The sequence below is a fragment of the Bos taurus genome, chromosome 4 (assembly GCF_002263795.3).
Source record: "Bos taurus isolate L1 Dominette 01449 registration number 42190680 breed Hereford chromosome 4, ARS-UCD2.0, whole genome shotgun sequence".
Classification (NCBI taxonomy): domain Eukaryota; kingdom Metazoa; phylum Chordata; class Mammalia; order Artiodactyla; family Bovidae; genus Bos; species Bos taurus.
This window is the reverse complement of record NC_037331.1, coordinates 99,022,695-99,040,728: the sequence shown is the minus strand read 5'-3', so window position 1 is coordinate 99,040,728 and position 18,034 is coordinate 99,022,695. Positions and strand designations below refer to the sequence as shown.

The 18,034-nt window shown below is 40.3% G+C and overlaps 1 protein-coding gene across 1 annotated transcript in view; it reads left to right on the top strand.

Moving 5' to 3' along the window:
- Positions 1–18,034, top strand: part of LOC100337457 (solute carrier family 23 member 2) — a 58,846-nt gene that overhangs the window by 14,356 nt on the left and 26,456 nt on the right. The window contains exons 2-3 of the mRNA XM_059885946.1: positions 1,233–1,379; positions 3,145–3,302. Coding sequence (XP_059741929.1) covers positions 1,233–1,379; positions 3,145–3,302 — 305 coding nt within the window. The remainder of the gene's footprint in view (positions 1–1,232; positions 1,380–3,144; positions 3,303–18,034) is intronic.

Below are 18,034 nucleotides of genomic sequence, written 5' to 3'. Positions count from 1 at the left end.
ACAGTTAGAAGTGGACATGGAACAACAGACTGGTTCCAAATAGGAAAAGGAGTACATCAAGGCTGTATATTGTCAACCTGTTTATTTAACTTATATGCAGAGTACATCATGAGAAATGCTGGGCTGCGTGAAGCACAAGCTGGAATCAAGATTGCCGGGAGAAATATCAAGAATCTCAGATATGCAGATGACACCACCCTTATGGCAGAAAGCAAAGAAGAACTAAAGAGCCTCCTGATGAAAGTGAAAGAGGAGAGTGAAAAAGTTGGCTTAAAACTCAATATTTGGAAAACTAAGATCATGGCATCTGGTCCCATCACTTCATGGCAAATAGATGGGGAAGCAATGGAAACAGTGGCTGACTTTGTTTTGGGGGGCTCCAACGTCACTGTAGATGGTGTCTGCAGCCATGAAATTAAAAGACCCTTGCTCCTTGGAAGAAAAGCTATGATCATCCTAGGCAGCATATTCAAAAGCAGAGACATTACTTTGCTAACAAAGGTTCGTCTAGTCAAGACTATGGTTTTTCCAGTGGTCATGTATGGATGTGAGAGTTGGACTATAAAGAAAGCTGAGTGCCAGAGAATTGATGCTTTTGAACTGTGGTGTTGGAGAAGACTCTTGAGAGTCTCTTGGGCTGCAAGGAGATCCAGCCAGCCCATCCTAGAGGAAATCAGTCCTGAGTATTTTTGGAAGGACTGATGCTGAAGCTGAAACGCCAATACTTTGGCCACCTAATGGGAAGAACTGAGTCATTTGAAAAGATCCTGATGCTGGGAAAGATTGAAGGTGGGAGGTGAAGGGGATGACAGAGGATGAGATGGTTGGATGGCATCACTGACTCAATGAACATGAGTTTGATTAAGCTCCAGGAGTTGGTGATGGACAGGGAGGCCTGCCGTGTTGCAGTCCAGGGGGTCACAGAGTCAGACACGATTGAGCGACTGAACTGAACTGTACACGGCCTAATCTTATTAGCAGCCCCATGCTTCAACTGTTTCTATAAAACTTCTCATGAAATCCCTCTGGGTGGAGACACACAGTTTTCGAGGGCAGGAGCCACTGTGTTCCCCTTTGCCTGGCAAAGCAATAAGCTATTCTTTTCTATTTCATCCAAAACTCTGTCTCCAAGATTTGATTTGACACTGTATATAGAAGTGTCAAATCAAATGGCATCAAAATGCACTTGATTCCTCTTGAAATGCTCAAACGTGTTTTTCTCTTTTTCCCAGCAGAGGGGTGATGGTGTGCTCAGCTCCCATGAAGGTGACCAAGGCAGCAAGAAGGATGGCCAGCTCAAGAGTTCTAGCAGCAGCCACCTGGCTTATGGTATCCTGGATATCCCACCATGGTATCTCTGCATCTTCTTGGGGATCCAGGTAATGGGACACAGAAGCATTGGGTGCAAGGAGGCTCTGTCTCAAAAGGCACATTGACACACACGGGTCAAATTAGTCAAGATCTAACTTCAGTTGCTCATGTTCTTGGCTTCCATGCTGTTGACCTTTAGGGGACTCAAGGTTCTCTTTTCTCTTTTTTTTCTATTTTCTCCCAAGGAGTTTGAGGATGGGGGCAGGGTTTTAGGGGAAGATTGTTCCCTGTGCTAAGCTACTAGGTCACATCAAGGACACCACCTGGGCCATTGTGAGTTTTTGTTTGTTTGTTTGTTTCAAGTTATCAATTATAATTTGTTTGGAAACAACTGATATGTTTGATAACCAGTGCTTGGGGAATATTGGAAAACACGCATTGTCAAATACTTGTTGGAATGTTATCTGGTGCAACTTTTCTATTAACTGGTAAAACACATGTTATTTAACCCAGGCCCTAATGCTTAAGAATTTCTCTGTAGAGAATTCCCCAGGGGTCCAGTGGTTAGGAGTCCATCATTTCACTGCCAAGGCATGGGTCCAATCCCTGGTGGGGGAACTAAGTTCCCACAAATCGTGTGGCATGGCCAAATTAAAAAAAAACTTTTTAAAGAATTTCTCTCTAGATATGCTGGCAAGACTTGTTAAGATAAGTACAAAGATGTTCTATTGATTAATCATAAAATCACAACAACAAACAAAACCCTGAAACACCCCCCAAATATCCATCTTAGAGAACTGTAGCATATTCTAACAAATAATTTTTTAATGTAGCTGTTAGAAAGAGAAAGATATATTTACCTTGCAGTTAAAAAATAATCACCAGCATAGATTAAGTGAAAAATGTCAAGTAAATAACTGTATAGTGTGATCTTTTTTTACTTTAAAGACTAACAAATAAAAATAGAGATAGAACAGCAGAAATAAGTATATGTAGTAATTTTTGCATGTCTTGAAGGAATCATAAGAAATTAATAGAGATATTTAACCTTGGCTTTTGAACTGTGGTGTTGGAGAAGACTCCTGAGAGTCCCTTGGGCTGCAAGGAGATCCAACCAGTCCATTCTAAAGGAGATCAGTCCTGAGTGTTCTTTGGAAGGAATGATGCTAAAGCTGAAATTCCAGTACTTTGGCCACCTCATGAGAAGAGTTGACTCCTAGGAAAAGACTCTGATGCTGGGAGGGATTGGGAGCGGGAGGAGAAGGGGACGACAGAGGATGAGATGGCTGGATGGTATCACTGACTCAATGGACGTGAGTCTGAGTGAACTCCAGGAGTTGGTGATAGACAGGGAGGCCTGACGTGCTGCGATTCATGGGGTCAGACATGCAAGAGTCAGACATGACTGAGCGACTGAGTCTTCTTAAATTTGCTGATGCTGTTTTGTGACCTAATGTATAATCAGTTTTGAAGAATGTGCTCAGGCCTGGTCAATGGTCTTGCTCTCACCTTGTGCCTTATTTTAATAATGGGCCTTTTGTCTTTTCCTATTCTTAAGGCCACCTCCTCGGTTCCTGTTATGTCCTCCCACACTGCATCCCTACCTTGGTTTCTTACCTAAAACAGCAGTTCTCAGCCCCGGGGTCCTGTCTTTGAACCCCAGACCTTCTGGTTGTGTCCCTGCTTCTTGCTGCCAGGCCTTCCTAGTTCCTGCCACTTGCCTGGATCACCTCTGAGACCAAAGGTTGAGCTTCCAGTAGAAGGAATAGGATTAGGTGGAATAGGCAGCCACAGCATCTCTAACTTTGTCTCCTCTCTCTGCTCTGCCTACAGCACTTCCTCACAGCCCTAGGGGGGCTTGTAGCAGTGCCGCTCATCTTGGCTAAGGACCTGTGTTTGCAGCATGATCCCCTGACCCAGAGTTACCTCATCAGCACCATTTTCTTCGTCTCTGGCATCTGCACTCTCCTGCAAGTATTTTTAGGAATCAGGTAGGTAAAACTCCTCTCCATGGATTCTGACTTTTATCTCCCAGGGTAGCAATAAGGTTTGCTTGGCTTGTAGCCTGAGATGAGTTAGAAAGCTGGTGTGACATGATAGAGGGAGCACAGGATCAGAAGTAAGCACATAAGTTCAAGTCCCAGCACCAACATTTACTATCTACAGTAGCCAGAGTTCTTCATTAAAGTAATACAAATAGCTACAGATGGCCATGCTTGAAACCTTTTACCTTTGCAAATTCTACAAGGCTTGTGCTACTGAACACACTGTGGGGACTCCTCCCTGGACTTCAGAAGGAGCAGTGCAAGTGAGGGAATCTCCCTGTAAGTCTGCTTGTGACCTAATCTGTGCCAAGTCTGTGCCCAGTTTTGGAGATGCAGAGGAAAATGGAAAACTTTCCCTATGATGTGCTTCTGCCCAACCTGTCTTATGAGAAAATGACTTGAGAGGAAAAATTACTATTTATTCTTTTTTTCCTTCCAGTTTCATTGAGATGTGATTGACAGACAACACTGTGTAAGTGTGCAGCATAATGAATTGACTTACATACATCAAGAAATGATTAGCACAGTAGATTTAATGAACATCCATCATCTCACATAGATACAAAATTAAAGAAACAGAAAAAAAAATTTATTTCTGATGAGAACTTTTTTCCTTTATGAATTATCTGAATCAAACTACAAGTGAAGGCTGTTACAAGGTAGCTGATTATTTCCAAGGTAGGCTGCCTGTAGAGAGTGTCTAGAGGAGAAGGCAATGGCACCCCACTCCAGTACTTTTGCCTGGAAAATCCCATGGACAGAGGAGCCTGGTAGGCTGCAGTCCATGGGGTCGCTAGAGTCAGACATGACTGAGCGACATCACTTTTATTATTCACTCTCATGCATTGGAGAAGGAAATGGTGACCCACTCCAGTGTTCTTGCCTGGAGAATCCCAGGGACGGGGAAGCCTGGTGGGCTGCCGTCTATGGGGTCACACAGAGTCGGACACGACTGAAGCGACTTAGCAGCAGCAGCAGCAGAGAGTATCTAGAGAATATTCCTTCCTAACCCAATCTTCTCTAAATCAAATCAAAGGCTCTTTCCAAAGTGCTACTTTTGCAAGTCATTTACAGGAGATATGCCAGTGCTTAACGCCTCCCATTTTTTGTTGAGGAGAGGGGTTTAGAGCCTACATATTTGTCAAATTATTTACCTTCTCTCTCTTCCTTCTTCTGTCATTGTCTTTGAAAGCCAAGATTTTCCCCAATCCCCCACCAAGCGCTGAGAGAGGTTTAAGGTTTGGTCTGGTCTGTTTCTCAAGTCCCTGATATCCAGGATCCCTTCTACCTTTCCAGGATCAGTCCCTGGAGTGACAGGTGCTGCAGTAGAGAGGCCTTGCAGCCACCTGCCTGGACACCCAGGAGGCCCCACCCCTGAGCCGCCCCATGGAGAGATACATACACAAGGCTCTTCTGGATAGGGAAGCTCTTTGCCTTAAATTGAGATGGTGTTCACTATAATAATGGAAAAACATTGATCTTGGAAGCTGGGGGCCTGAATTCTAGTTCTGGCTTCTGTGCTGTGGGAAGCTGCACAAGCCATTCACCCTCTCTAAAACCCAGTGTTCTCATCTGTAAAATGAGGGAGTTGAAGTGTGTCACATCGATAAGTCCTTCCATCTCTAATATGTGGACACCTGTGTTGTTGACAGAGAAGATGATGCAGTACTATGTTCCAACTGGAATCTCAGTACTGAGGGTGCTTGTGGGCCTCGCCTTCTGGTAAACCCTGTGAGAGACAAAACAAAATCAGAAGATAGAGTTAAAAGAATCTGCAGCCTAATTAAACATGCAGAGAAACAGGGAAATAAAATTAAGAAAGAAAGCCATGCTAATGTCTTAGACTAAGGTGGGGACAGGAATACACCTCTGAGATTATTTCCCTGAAATAGGCTTCCTGTTTAGAGACTAACAAGTACAGTTGCTCATTAGAGACATTAGAAATTATAAAACTAGCTGATAGCCTGTGAATCAAAGGTCTAGTAGATTTGATTGATTGCAGGTTATCGAATAAACAGTATTTAATGATGTACTTTTTATTTTTTGTTTTTATTTATTTATTTTTTAAATTTATTTTTCTCCCAAATCATCCCACTCTCTCCCTCTCCCACAGAGTCCATAAGACTGCTCCGTACATCAGTGTCTCTTTTGCTGTCTCGTACACAGGGTTATTGTTATCATCTTTCTAAATTCCATATATATGCGTTAGTATACTGTATTGGTGTTTTTCCTTCTGGCTTACTTCACTCTGTATAATAGGCTCCACTTTCATCCACCTCATTAGAACTGATTCAAATGAATTCTTTTTAATGGCTGAGTAATACTCCATTGTGTATATGTACCACAGCTTTTTTATCCATTCATCTGCTGATGGACATATAGGTACACGTGTCTCTTTCCCTTCTGGTTTCCTCAGTGTGTATGTCCATCAGCAGATGAATGGATAAGAAAGCTGTGGTACATATACACAATGGAGTATTACTCAGCCATTAAAAAGAATTCATTTGAATCAGTTCTAATGAGGTGGATGAAAGTGGAGCCTATTATACAGAGTGAAGTAAGCCAGAAGGAAAAACACCAATACAGTATACTAACGCATATATATGGAATTTAGAAAGATGATAACAATAACCCTGTGTACGAGACAGCAAAAGAGACACTGATGTACGGAGCAGTCTTATGGACTCTGTGGGAGAGGGAGAGAGTGGGATGATTTGGGAGAATGGCATTGAAACATGTAAAATATCATGTATGAAACGAGATGCCAGTCCAGGTTCAATGCATGATACTGGATGCTTGGGGCTAGTGCACTGGGACGACCCAGAGGGATGGTATGGGGAGGGAGGAGGGTTCAGGATGGGGACCACATGTATACCTGTGATGGATTCATTTTGATATTTGGCAAAACTAATACAATTATGTAAAGTTTAAAAATAAAATAAAATTAAAAATAAAATAAAAAAATAATAAACAGTGCTGCGATGAACATTGGGGTACACGTGTCTATTTCCCTTCTGGTTTCCTCGGTGTGTATGCCCAGCAGTGGGGTTGCTGGATCATAAGGCAGTTCTATTCCCAGTTTTTAAAGGAATCTCCACACTGTTCTCCATAGTGGCTGTACTGGTTTGCATTCCCACCAACAGTGTAAGAGGGTTCCCTTTTCTCCACACCCTCTCCAGCATTTATTGCTTGTAGACTTTAGGATCACAGCCATTCTGACTGACATGAAATGGTACCTCATAGTGGTTTTGATTTGCATTTCTCTGATAATGAGTGATGTTGAGCATCTTTTCATGTGTTAGCCATCTGTATGTCTTCTTTGGAGAAATGTCTATTTAGTTCTTTGGCCCATTTTTTGATTGGGTCATTTATTTTTCTGGAATTGAGCTGTAGGAATTGCTTGTATATTTTTGAGATTAGTTGTTTGTCAGTTGCTTCATTTGCTATTATTTTCTCCCATACTGAAGCCTGTCTTTTCACCTTGCTTATAGTTTCCTTTGTTGTGCAGAAGCTTTTAAGTTTAATTAGGTCCCATTTGTCTATTTTTGCTTTTATTTCCAATATTCTGGGAGGTGGGTCATAGAGGATCCTGCTGTGATGTATGTCAGAGAGTGTTTTGCCTATATTCTCCTCTAGGAGTTTTATAGTTTCTGGTCTTACATTTAGATCTTTAATCCATTTTGAGTTTATTTTTGTGTATGGTGTTAGAAAGTGTTCTAGTTTCATTCTTTTGCAAGTGGTTGACCAGTTTTCCCAGCACAGCTTGTTAAAGAGATTGTCTTTAATCCATTGTATATTCCTGCCTCCTTTGTCAAAGATAAGGTGTCCATATGTGCGTGGATTTATCTCTGGGCTTTCTATTTTGTTCCATTGATCAATATTTCTGTCTTTGTGCCAGTACCATACTGTCTTGATGACTGTGGCTTTGTAGTAGAGCCTGAAGTCAGGCAGGTTGATTCCTCCAGTTCCATTCTTCTTTCTCAAGATTGCTTTGGCTATTCAAGGTTTTTTGTATTTCCATACAAACTGTGAAATTATTTGTTTTAGCTCTGTGATCTTACCGATGGTAGCTTGATAGGAATTGCATTGAATCTATACATTGCTTTGGGTAGTATACTCATTTTCACTATATTGATTCTTCCAATCCATGAACATGGTATATTTCTCTATCTATTAGTGTCCTCTTTGATTTCTTTCACCAGTGTTTTATAGTTTTCTATATATAGGTCTTTAGTTTCTTTAGGTAGATATATTCCTAAGTATTTTATTCTTTCCATTGCAATGGTGAATGGAATTGTTTCCTTAATTTCTCTTTTGGTTTTCTCATTATTAGTGTATAGGAATGCAAGGGATTTCTGTGTGTTGATTTTATATCCTGCAACTTTACTATAAACATTAATTAGTTCTAGTAATTTTCTGGTGGAGTCTTTAGGGTTTTCTATGTAGAGGATCATGTCATCTGCAAATAGTGAGAGTTTTACGTCTTCTTTTCCAATTTGGATTCCTTTTATTTCTTTTTCTGCTCTGATTGCTGGGGCCAAAACTTCCAAAACTATGTGGAATAGTAATGGTGAAAGTGGGCACCCTTGTCTTGTTCCTGACTTTAGAGGAAATGCTTTCAATTTTTCACCATTGAGGATAATGTTTGCTGTGGGTTTGTCATATATAGCTTTTATTATGTTGAGGTATGTTCCTTCTATTCCTGCTTTCTGGAGAGTTCTTATCATAAATGGATGTTGAATTTTGTCAAAGGCTTTCTCTGCATCTATTGAGATAATCATATGGTTTTTATTTTTCAATTTGTTAATGTGGTGTATTACATTGATTGATTTGCGGATATTGAAGAATTCTTGCGTTCCTGGGATAAAGCCCACTTGGTCATGGTGTATGATCTTTTTAATGTGTTGTTGGATTCTGATTGCTAGAATTTTGTTAAGGATTTTTGCATCTATGTTCATCAGTGATATTGGCCTGTAGTTTTCTTTTTCTTTTTTTTTTTGTGGCGTCTTTGTCAGGTTTTGGTATTAGGGTGATGGTGGCCTCATAGAATGAGTTTGGAAGTTTACCTTCCTCTGCAATTTTCTGGAAGAGTTTGAGCAGGATAGGTGTTAGCTCTTCTCTAAATTTTTGGTAGAATTCAGCTGTGAAGCCGTCTGGACCTGGGCTTTTGTTTGCTGGAAGATTTCTGATTACAGTTTCAATTTCCGTGCTTGTGATGGGTCTGTTAAGATTTTCTATTTCTTCCTGGTTCAGTTTTGGAAAGTTGTACTTTTCTAAGAATTTGTCCATTTCTTCCATGTTGTCCATTTTATTGGCATATAATTGTTGATAGTAGTCTCTTATGATCCTTTGTATTTCTGTGTTGTCTGTTGTGATCTCTCCATTTTCATTTCTAATTTTATGGATTTGATTTTTCTCCCTTTGTTTCTTGATGAGTCTGGCTAATGAGTTGTCAATTTTATTTATCCTTTCAAAGAACCAGCTTTTGGCTTTGTTGATTTTTGCTATGGTCTCTTTTGTTTCTTTTGCATTTATTTCTGCCCTAATTTTTAAGATTTCTTTCCTTCTACTAACCCTGGGGTTCTTCATTTCTTCCTTTTCTAGTTGCTTTAGGTGTAGAGTTAGGTTATTTATTTGAGTTTTTTCTTGTTTCTTGAGGTATGCCTGTTTTGCTATGAACTTTCCCCTTAGGACTGCTTTTACAGTGTCCCACAGGTTTTGGGTTGTTGTGTTTCCATTTTCATTCATTTCTATGCAATTTTTGATTTCTTTCTTGATTTCTTCTGTGATTTGTTGGTTATTCAGCAGCGTGTTGTTCAGCCTCCATATGTTGGAATTTTTAATAGTTTTTCTCATGTAATTGAGATCTAATCTTACTGCATTGTGGTCAGAAATGATGCTTGGAATGATTTCAATTTTTTTGAAGTTACCAAGGCTAGATTTATGGCCCAGGATGTGATCTATCTTGGAGAAGGTTCCGTGTGTGCTTGAGAAAAAGGTGACATTCATTGTTTTGGGATGAAATGTCCTATAGATATCAATTAGGTCTAGCTGGTCTATTGTATCGTTTAAGATTTGTGTTTCCTTGTTAATTTTCTGTTTAGTTGATCTATCCATAGGTGTGAGTGGGGTATTAAAGTCTCCCACTATTATTGTGTTATTATTAATTTCTCCTTTCATACTTGTTAGCATTTGTCTTACATATTGTGGCGCTCCCGTGTTGGGTGCATATATATTTATAATTGTTATATCTTCTTCTTGGCTTGATCCTTTGATCATTATGTAGTGACCATCTTTGTCTCTTTTCACAGCCTTTGTTTTAAAGTCCATTTTATCTGATATGAGTATTGCTACTTCTGCGTTCTTTTGGTCTCTATTTGCATGGAAAATCTTTTTCCAGCCCTTCACTTTCAGTCTGTATGTGTCCCCCGTTTTGAGGTGGGTCTCGTGTAGACAACATATGTAGGGGTCTTGTTTTTGTATCCATTCAGCCAGTCTTCGTCTTTTGGTCGGGGCATTCAACCCATTTACGTTTAAGGTAATTATTGATAAATATGATCCCGTTGCCATTTACTTTATTGTTTTGGGTTCGAGTTTATACACTGTTTTTGTGTTTCCTGTCTAGAGAAGATCCTTTAGCATTTGTTGGAGAGCTGGTTTGGTGGTGCTGAATTCTCTCAGCTTTTGCTTGTCTGAGAAGCTTTTGATTTCTCCTTCATATTTGAATGAGATCCTTGCTGGGTACAATAATTTGGGCTGTAGGTTATTTTCTTTCATCACTTTAGGTATGTCTTGCCATTCCCTCCTGGCTTGAAGAGTTTCTATTGAAAGATCAGCTGTTATCCTTATAGGAATTCCCTTGTGTGTTATTTGTTGTTTTTCCCTTGCTGCTTTTAATATTTGTTCTTTGTGTTTGATCTTTGTTAATTTGATTAATATGTGTCTTGGGGTGTTTCACCTTGGGTTTATCCTGTTTGGGACTCTCTGGGTTTCTTGGACTTGGGTGATTATTCCCTTCCCCATTTTAGGGAAGTTTTCAACTATTATCTCCTCAAGTATTTTCTCATTGTCTTTATTTTTGTCTTCTTCTTCTGGGATTCCTATGATTCGAATGTTGGGGCATTTAATATTGTCCTGGAGGTCTCTGAGATTGTCCTCATTTCTTTTAATTCTATTTTCTTTTTTCCTGATTCATTTATTTCTACCATTTTATCTTCTAATTCACTAATCCTATCTTCTGCCTCTGTTATTCTACTATTTGTTGCCTCCAGAGTATTTTTTATCTCATTTATTGCATTATTCATTATATATTGACTCTTTTTTATTTCTTCTAGGTCCCTGTTAAACCTTTCTTGCATCTTCTCAATCCTTGTCTGCAGGCTATTTATCTGTGATTCCATTTTGATGGAATTAAGAAAGAAAGCCATGCTAATGTCTTAGACTAAGGTGGGGACAGGAATACACCTGAGATTATTTCCCTGAAATAGGCTTCCTGTTTAGAAACTAACAAGTACAGTTGCTCATTAGAGACATTAGAAATTATAAAACTAGCTGATAGCCTGTGAATCAAAGGTCTAGTAGATTTGATTGATTGCAGGTTATTGGATAAACAGTATTTAATGATGTACTTTTTAGACTGCAAACACAAATGCTGATACTGCAATAAGATTTCAGAATATGTTAATGATTAAAACCATGTTAAATAGTCAAAGGAAATGATAAGAGGCAAAAAAAAACAGCTTCCCTGATAAAAGCTGAAGAGTGCAGTGCCCATTGTGGGGCAGACAGCTACAACCCTTGGCAGAGGGATAGCTCCCTCCCTGGTGTGACTTTAGGGGTCTTGGGTGTATCCCCCAAGGGCCTTCCCACTGAGGTGCTCAGTTCTGAATTTATGTAACCATTCATTTCAAAAGAAGGCATTAAGTTTAAATGCAATCACTAAAGAAAATGAAATATTGACTGTGTAATTCTGGGTCTTAATTCCATTTCTGGAATAATTCTATCTCTAGAATTATTCATTTCTACCTGGGATTTTCTTTTTCTGGAGTGGTTCCAAGTGATATATCTCCCTTTTTATTTTCCTGGGAATGTCTCAAGTGTGGAGCCAGTATTTCTGCCCAAAGTACATTCAGACCTGGCTCTTATGTAGTCTTGCCCAAATCAGCCTGGGTCCTTTTCTTTCATGGACTTGCCTGCAGCTGGGCCCTGATCTGCCTGAGCTCTGTATCTGTTGCTAGGTTCTGCAGAAAGTCCATGCCCATCGTCAGAGGTCTGCAGCCACCTTGCCCTTGCCTTGATGACAAATCGCACAAGCCACCAGATGTGCCACTGCAAGTCTGTGCGTGCTTGCTAAGTCGCTTTAGTCATGTCCCATTGTGACCTTATGGACTGTAGCCCGCTAGGCTCCTCTGTCCATGGGAATTCTGCAGGCAAGAATACTTGAGTATGTGGCCATGCCCTTCTCCAGGAGATCTTCCAAACCCCGGGATCAAAATTGGGTCTTCTGCATTGCAGGCAGATTCTGTACTGCTGAGCTACCAGGGAAGCCCATGAGAGAAATACATCTTATGTATACTGATAATCATTTATCTAGTTAAAGATGGCAAAAGGATCAAAGAAAGGTTATTTCTGGGTGATACACATTATATATGAAAGGTATGTACCAATATTGTATGTGTGCTGATAAAGTTTACCTACTCAAGGGTTAAAAAAAATGATTAGAAAAAAATGTTAATAATTATTTATGGGTTGTGGAACTATGGTGATTTATGCTTTGTATTTTTATTTACCATTAATTTTTCTTCAGAGTCCATGTGTTGCTTTATAACTGGGGGAAATAAGAACCATTTAAAACTTTTTCTTACAAATGTATCAGGGCATGTTTCATGAGCCCCACACCCTTTGAATCTTTCAGTTCAGTTCAATTAAGTCACTCAGTTGTGTCCAACTCTTTGTGATCCCATAGACTGCAGCATGCCAGGCTTCCCTGTCCCTTACCAACTTCCAGAGCTTACTCAAACTCATGTCCATAGAGTTGGTGATGCCATCCAACCAGCTCATCCTCTGTTGTCCCCTTCACCTCCCACCTTCAATTTTTCCCAGCATCGGGATCTTTTCCAATGAGTCAGTTCTTCTCATCAGGTGGCCATATATTGGAGTTTAAACTTCAGCATCAGTCCTTCCAATGAATATTCAGGACTGATTTCCTTTAGGATGCACTGGTTGGATCTCCTTGCAGTCCAAGGGACTCTCAAGAGTCTTCTCCAACACCATAGTTCAAAAGCATCAATTCTTCAGTGCTCAACTTTCTTTATAGTCTAACTCTCATATCCATACATTACTACTGGAAAAACCATAGCTTTAACTAGACAGACTTTGTTGGCAAAGTAATGTCTCTGCTTTTTAATATGCTGTCTAGGTTGGTCATAGCTTTTCTTCTAAGGAGCAAGTGTCTTTTAATTTCATGGCTGCAGTCACCATCTGCAGTGATTTTGGAGCCCAAAAGAATAAAATCTGACACTGTTTCCACTGTTTCCCCATCTATTTGCCATGGAGTGATGGGACCAGATGCCATGATCTTAGTTTTCCTAATGTTGAGTTTTAAGCCAACTTTTTCACTCTCCTAGCTCACTTTCATCAGGAGGCTCTTTAGTTCTTTGCTTTCTGCCATAAGGGTGGTGTCATCTGCATGTCTGAGGTTATTGATATTTCTCCCGGCAATCCTGATTCCAGCTTGTGCTTTACCCAGCCCGGCATTTTGCATGATGTACTTTGCCTGACAGCAAAAGTCCAATAGACTTCCCATTACCGTCTTGGAAGTGGGGCTGGGAGATATGGCTCAAGGCTCCAGGCTTGAGACAACCTCCCAGATTCTGCAACCTTTGTCTATTCACCTGCTTTTATCTCTGTTTCCCCAATCTGTTCCCCTGTGGTGGTCAGCATTAAAGCCCTTAAAAGGAAAAAGAAAAGAATAGGTGTGCAAATCTTTGGGGGAGATCAGAAGGGAGGACTGGAGCAATGTGGGTGGCTGTCAAAGGCACTCTCAAGGCAGTAGGTAGTGATGGGTTTAAAGAAGACAGACAAACAGCCTTCTCCTACCAGAAAAGGAGACCTATCCACATCCCCTTTCTTCTAGGCAGAGGCACGCACTCTCATCCCTCCAAGCTGATTATTTAGCTATTTCCTCCGGAGTTTCTAATTAATACACTTCTGTCTTATGCACTAGTGACTGAAGTGCCAATATAGATGACTGACTTCATTTTCTTTCACAGCCCCTCACTCCTACCACATATAAGCACATTTTCCATCTTCCTATAATCACATCCTTCCAGCATAGGTCAACACTGAGTGTTCCCATTATAATGTTGTCATTTAGTTACTAAGTAATGCCTGACTCTTTTTTTTTTTAATTTTTTATTCCTTTACTTCTCATGAGAAATGCCTGACTCTTTTGAGACCCCGTGGACTGTAGCCCACCAGGCTCCTCTGTCCATGGGATTTCCCAGGCAAGAATACTGGAGAGGGTTGCCATTTCCTTCCAGGGGATATTCCTAAACCAGGAATCGAACCCATGGCTCCCGTCTTGCCAGGCGGATTTTTTTTTTTTACCACTGAGCCACTGGGGAAGCCTGTGTGTTTTCTCTAAAATTAATATCTTTTAAAAAATATTTTAAAGTTTCTGTTTATTTTCATTTCAACAATAAGCTCCCTGCCTGTTGTATAAATCTCTTCTTGATAATTTCATTGCATCCGGTAGCTATCAGCTTCATCTTCTTGATGAACTACCCCCTGGGGCTCTCTGACTTGCTGTAGTCTGAAACAGTCGCTACGTGTGCCTGGTGTATATTAGATGTGTCATCTTGAGATGCCTCTTTACCCTTTATCCTTTATCCTGGCAATTCTCTTCATGTCAGTTTTCAAGTCTAGATCTCTTGACCCCATGCCTTTCTCTTCTTTTTGGTGGAACATGATTACACAGTAGTTTACTGAGAGACCACGTGGGAGATAAATTTTGTAAGACCCTCCATATGGGAAAATATCTTGATCCTATTCTCATACTTGATTGATAACTTGGCTGGCTATAGAATTTTAGGTTGGAAAGTTTTTTTTTTTTTTTTCCAGAATTTTAAAATCACTGTTCCCTTGCCTTCTAGTTTCCAGTGTAGTTTTAGGAACTCCAGAGTCTTAGGCAACCTTCCCCCTTCTGCTCCAGAATTTTGTACAGGCCCACGTTGTGCTGAGTCTATTTAACTGAAAGAGATCCATTTAGTCATAGTGTCTAACATACAAGATTGACTATGATCATCCTACTGCTATATCCAATAAACAACTGTTCAACTAGGCTTGACTTTTGAGTGTCCTTGTTGGTCTGTCCAACATGACACAATGGACACATGAGTGTCCAATTTTAGCAAGAATCTTGCTCAATGCCTGTAGTGAGAATATCCATCCTCACTCTCTGATTGGGTTCCTCATTCTCCATCATCCCCAGGTGATGTCTCATCACCTTGTCCTGTCTTCATCCTGAATCCCCTCCTTATCCTGATGCTTCCTCTTAGTAATTTTCTATCCACTGAACCCCACCCTCCTCACTGGCTATGAATTCTCACGTTTCCTTGTCATATTGGGAGTTGAGCCTGATCTCTCTCCCCTATTACAAAATCCCATTGTAGTAGCCCCCTTGTAGTAAAGCCTGCCTTAACGTCTTTAACAAGTGTCATGTATACTATTTTTATGAAGTGCATGAGAACTCCGAGAGAAGGATTGAAGCTTAACTTCCCAATACTTCTGAAAGGTTAGCTGTTCCTACTTTATGGGCCCAAATGGAAGTATTCATATATACTAAGAGAGGAGAAAAATTACATAATCATTACCATAAACTGTTTAAGAAGTTTGTTCTTACCACATGTCCTCTTATCAATTGTTCTTATAACAAACATACTGGGTCACAATTTGGCCCCATGACCCATACTTTCTGATCAGGGCTCTGTATTTCCTAATTGAACCCTGCCACTGGCACCTCCCCCAGTATCAGCCTCCTCATACAGAGACAAAGCAGCATTGTGCTACACACCCTGCAATACTCTTGAGATAAGGATGAGAAAATGCTGTGTAACTTTAAAACACTATATAAGCTTAGATGTTGATAGTACCCCCACGGACACATATCTGTGGCTTTGACCACTTAAAATACCAATCCTATCAAATTTCTAAGGACTGTTTCTGAGACTAGATTTTGCAAGTTGTTGTAAAGGAAAATGGTGGGGAATGTTCTTCAGACTTGAACATACAGATGAGATAGTAAAGACTGAAGGGAAGGGGAGAATGGACAGGGAGAGTCTTAGGAAGCACATCTTAGAGAACCAACCTCCAAGAAATGGGAATGCCAGACAACAGCTTTAAAAACAAAACAAAACAAAAAAGCCCATACTATAATATCTGTTATTTAAGGAAACATTAAGAAAATGTTTTGGTATACAGACCTTTTCCAACTCTTTGCAACCCCATTACAGTCCATAGAATTCTCCAGGCCACAATACTGGAGTGGGTAGACTTTCCCTTCTCCAGGGGATCTTCCCAACCTAGGGATCAGACCCAGGTCTCCTGCATTGCAGGCAGATTTTTACCAGCTGAGCCACAAGGGAAGCCCAAGAATATTGGAGTAGGTAGTCTATCCCTTCTGCAGCAGATCTTCCTGACTCAGGAATCAAACCAGGGTCTCCTGCATTGCAGATGGATTCTTTACCAACTGAGCTATGGGGAAGTCCTCACATGACTGAAGCCAGGCTTCAACGTACGTGAACCGTGAAATTTCAGATGTTCCAACTGGATTTAGAAAAGGCAGAGGAACCAGAGATCATATTGCCAGTATTAGATGGATCATAGAGAAAGCAAGGGAATTCCAGAAAAACATCTGCTTCTGCTTCATTGACTACACTAAAGCCTTTGACTGTGTGGATCACAACAAACTGTGGAAAACTCTTCAAGAGATGGGAAGAACAGACCACCTTACCTGCCTCCTGAGAAACATGTATGCAGGTCAAGAAGTAACAGTTAGAACAGGATATGAAGCAATGGACTGCTTCCAAATTGGGAAAAAATTATGCAAAGGCTGTATACTATCACCCTGCTTATTTAACTTGTATGCAAAGTACATGATGTGAAATGCCAGGTTGGATGAAGGACAAGCTGGAATCAAGATCGACAGGAGAAATATCAATAACCTCAGATATGCAGATGACACCACCCTTTTTGCAGAAAGTGAAGAGGAATTAAAGAAACTCCTGATGAAAGTGAAAGAGGAGAGTGAAAAAGTTGGCTTAAAGCTCAACATTCAAAAAACTAAGATCATGGCATCAGGTCCCATCACTTCATGGCAAATAGATGGGGAAACAGTGGAAACAGTGGCAGACTTTATTTTCTGCAGATGGTGACTTGCAGCCATGAAATTAAAAGATACTTGCTACTTGGAAGAAAAGTTATAACCAACCTAGATAGCATATTAAAAAGCAGAGACATGACTTTGCCAACAAAGTCTGTCTAGTTAAAGCTATGGTTTTTCCAGTAGTCATGTATGGATGTGAGAGTTGGACCATAAAGAAGGTTGAGTGTTGAAGAACTAATGCCTTTGAACTGTGGTGTTGGAGAAGACTCTTGAGAGTCCCTTGGACTGCAAGGAGGTCAAACCAGTCCATCCTAAAGGAAATCAACCCTGAATAGTTTTTGGAAGGACTGATGCTTGAGATGAAGCTCCAGTACTTAGGGCACCTGATCCAAAAAGCCAACTCATTAGAAAAGACCCTGATGCTGGGAAAGATTGAGGGTAGGAGAAGGGGACGACAGAGGATGAGATGGTCGGATAGCATCACTGATTCAGTGGACATGAGTTTGAGCAACCTCTGGGAGTTGGTAATGGACAGGGAAGCCTGGCACGCTGCAGTCCATGGGGTCACAAAGAGTTGACATGATTGAGTGACTGAACTGACCGAGTGACCCTTTCCAGAAGTAACCACACATTTCAGGGGGAATAATAATGAAAATTATTCTATTCATTGAGCTCTTCCCCAGGCATCATGCTAATCACTTACATGTATTTTAACCTCACAGTTACTCCTTGGGAGATTACTACTATATTTTGTCAAAGAGGACACTGAGGCTTACAGAAGTTGGGCAACATGCCTTGGTCACACAGCTGATAAGACCAAGTCGTATTCAAACTTGCCTTTGGTCTATACCATGCTCTTAATTGGTGTTATAGCGCCATAGTGAAAAACCTCAAGACATCCTGGTTAACTCTATGACCTTGGGCTCCAGATCCATTATCTATAAAGCCAGGTTGGATATTCTCCAAATGGCCCTTCTATTTCTAAAGTGTTGAATTTTAAAAATCAACAATCTGTGGTTCACAAAAGAATTAGAAGGCACATGTATAATAATAGTGAGTCATATTCAAGGTAAAATTTTTAACATGAGATGAAATTAATTGTGAAATCAAAAGCAGTTCTGAGATACACATAAAAGTCACCATAAAAGGTAAAATGTATATAGAACAATGAAAGCCTTGTAGTGGTACTGAATGCATATATCTTAAACATGTACCAAGAAAGTGCATAAAAGGAAAACTAGTAGAAATGCAAGAAATATACATAGATCTCTGTCAAAAGAGTATCAGTAAGAAG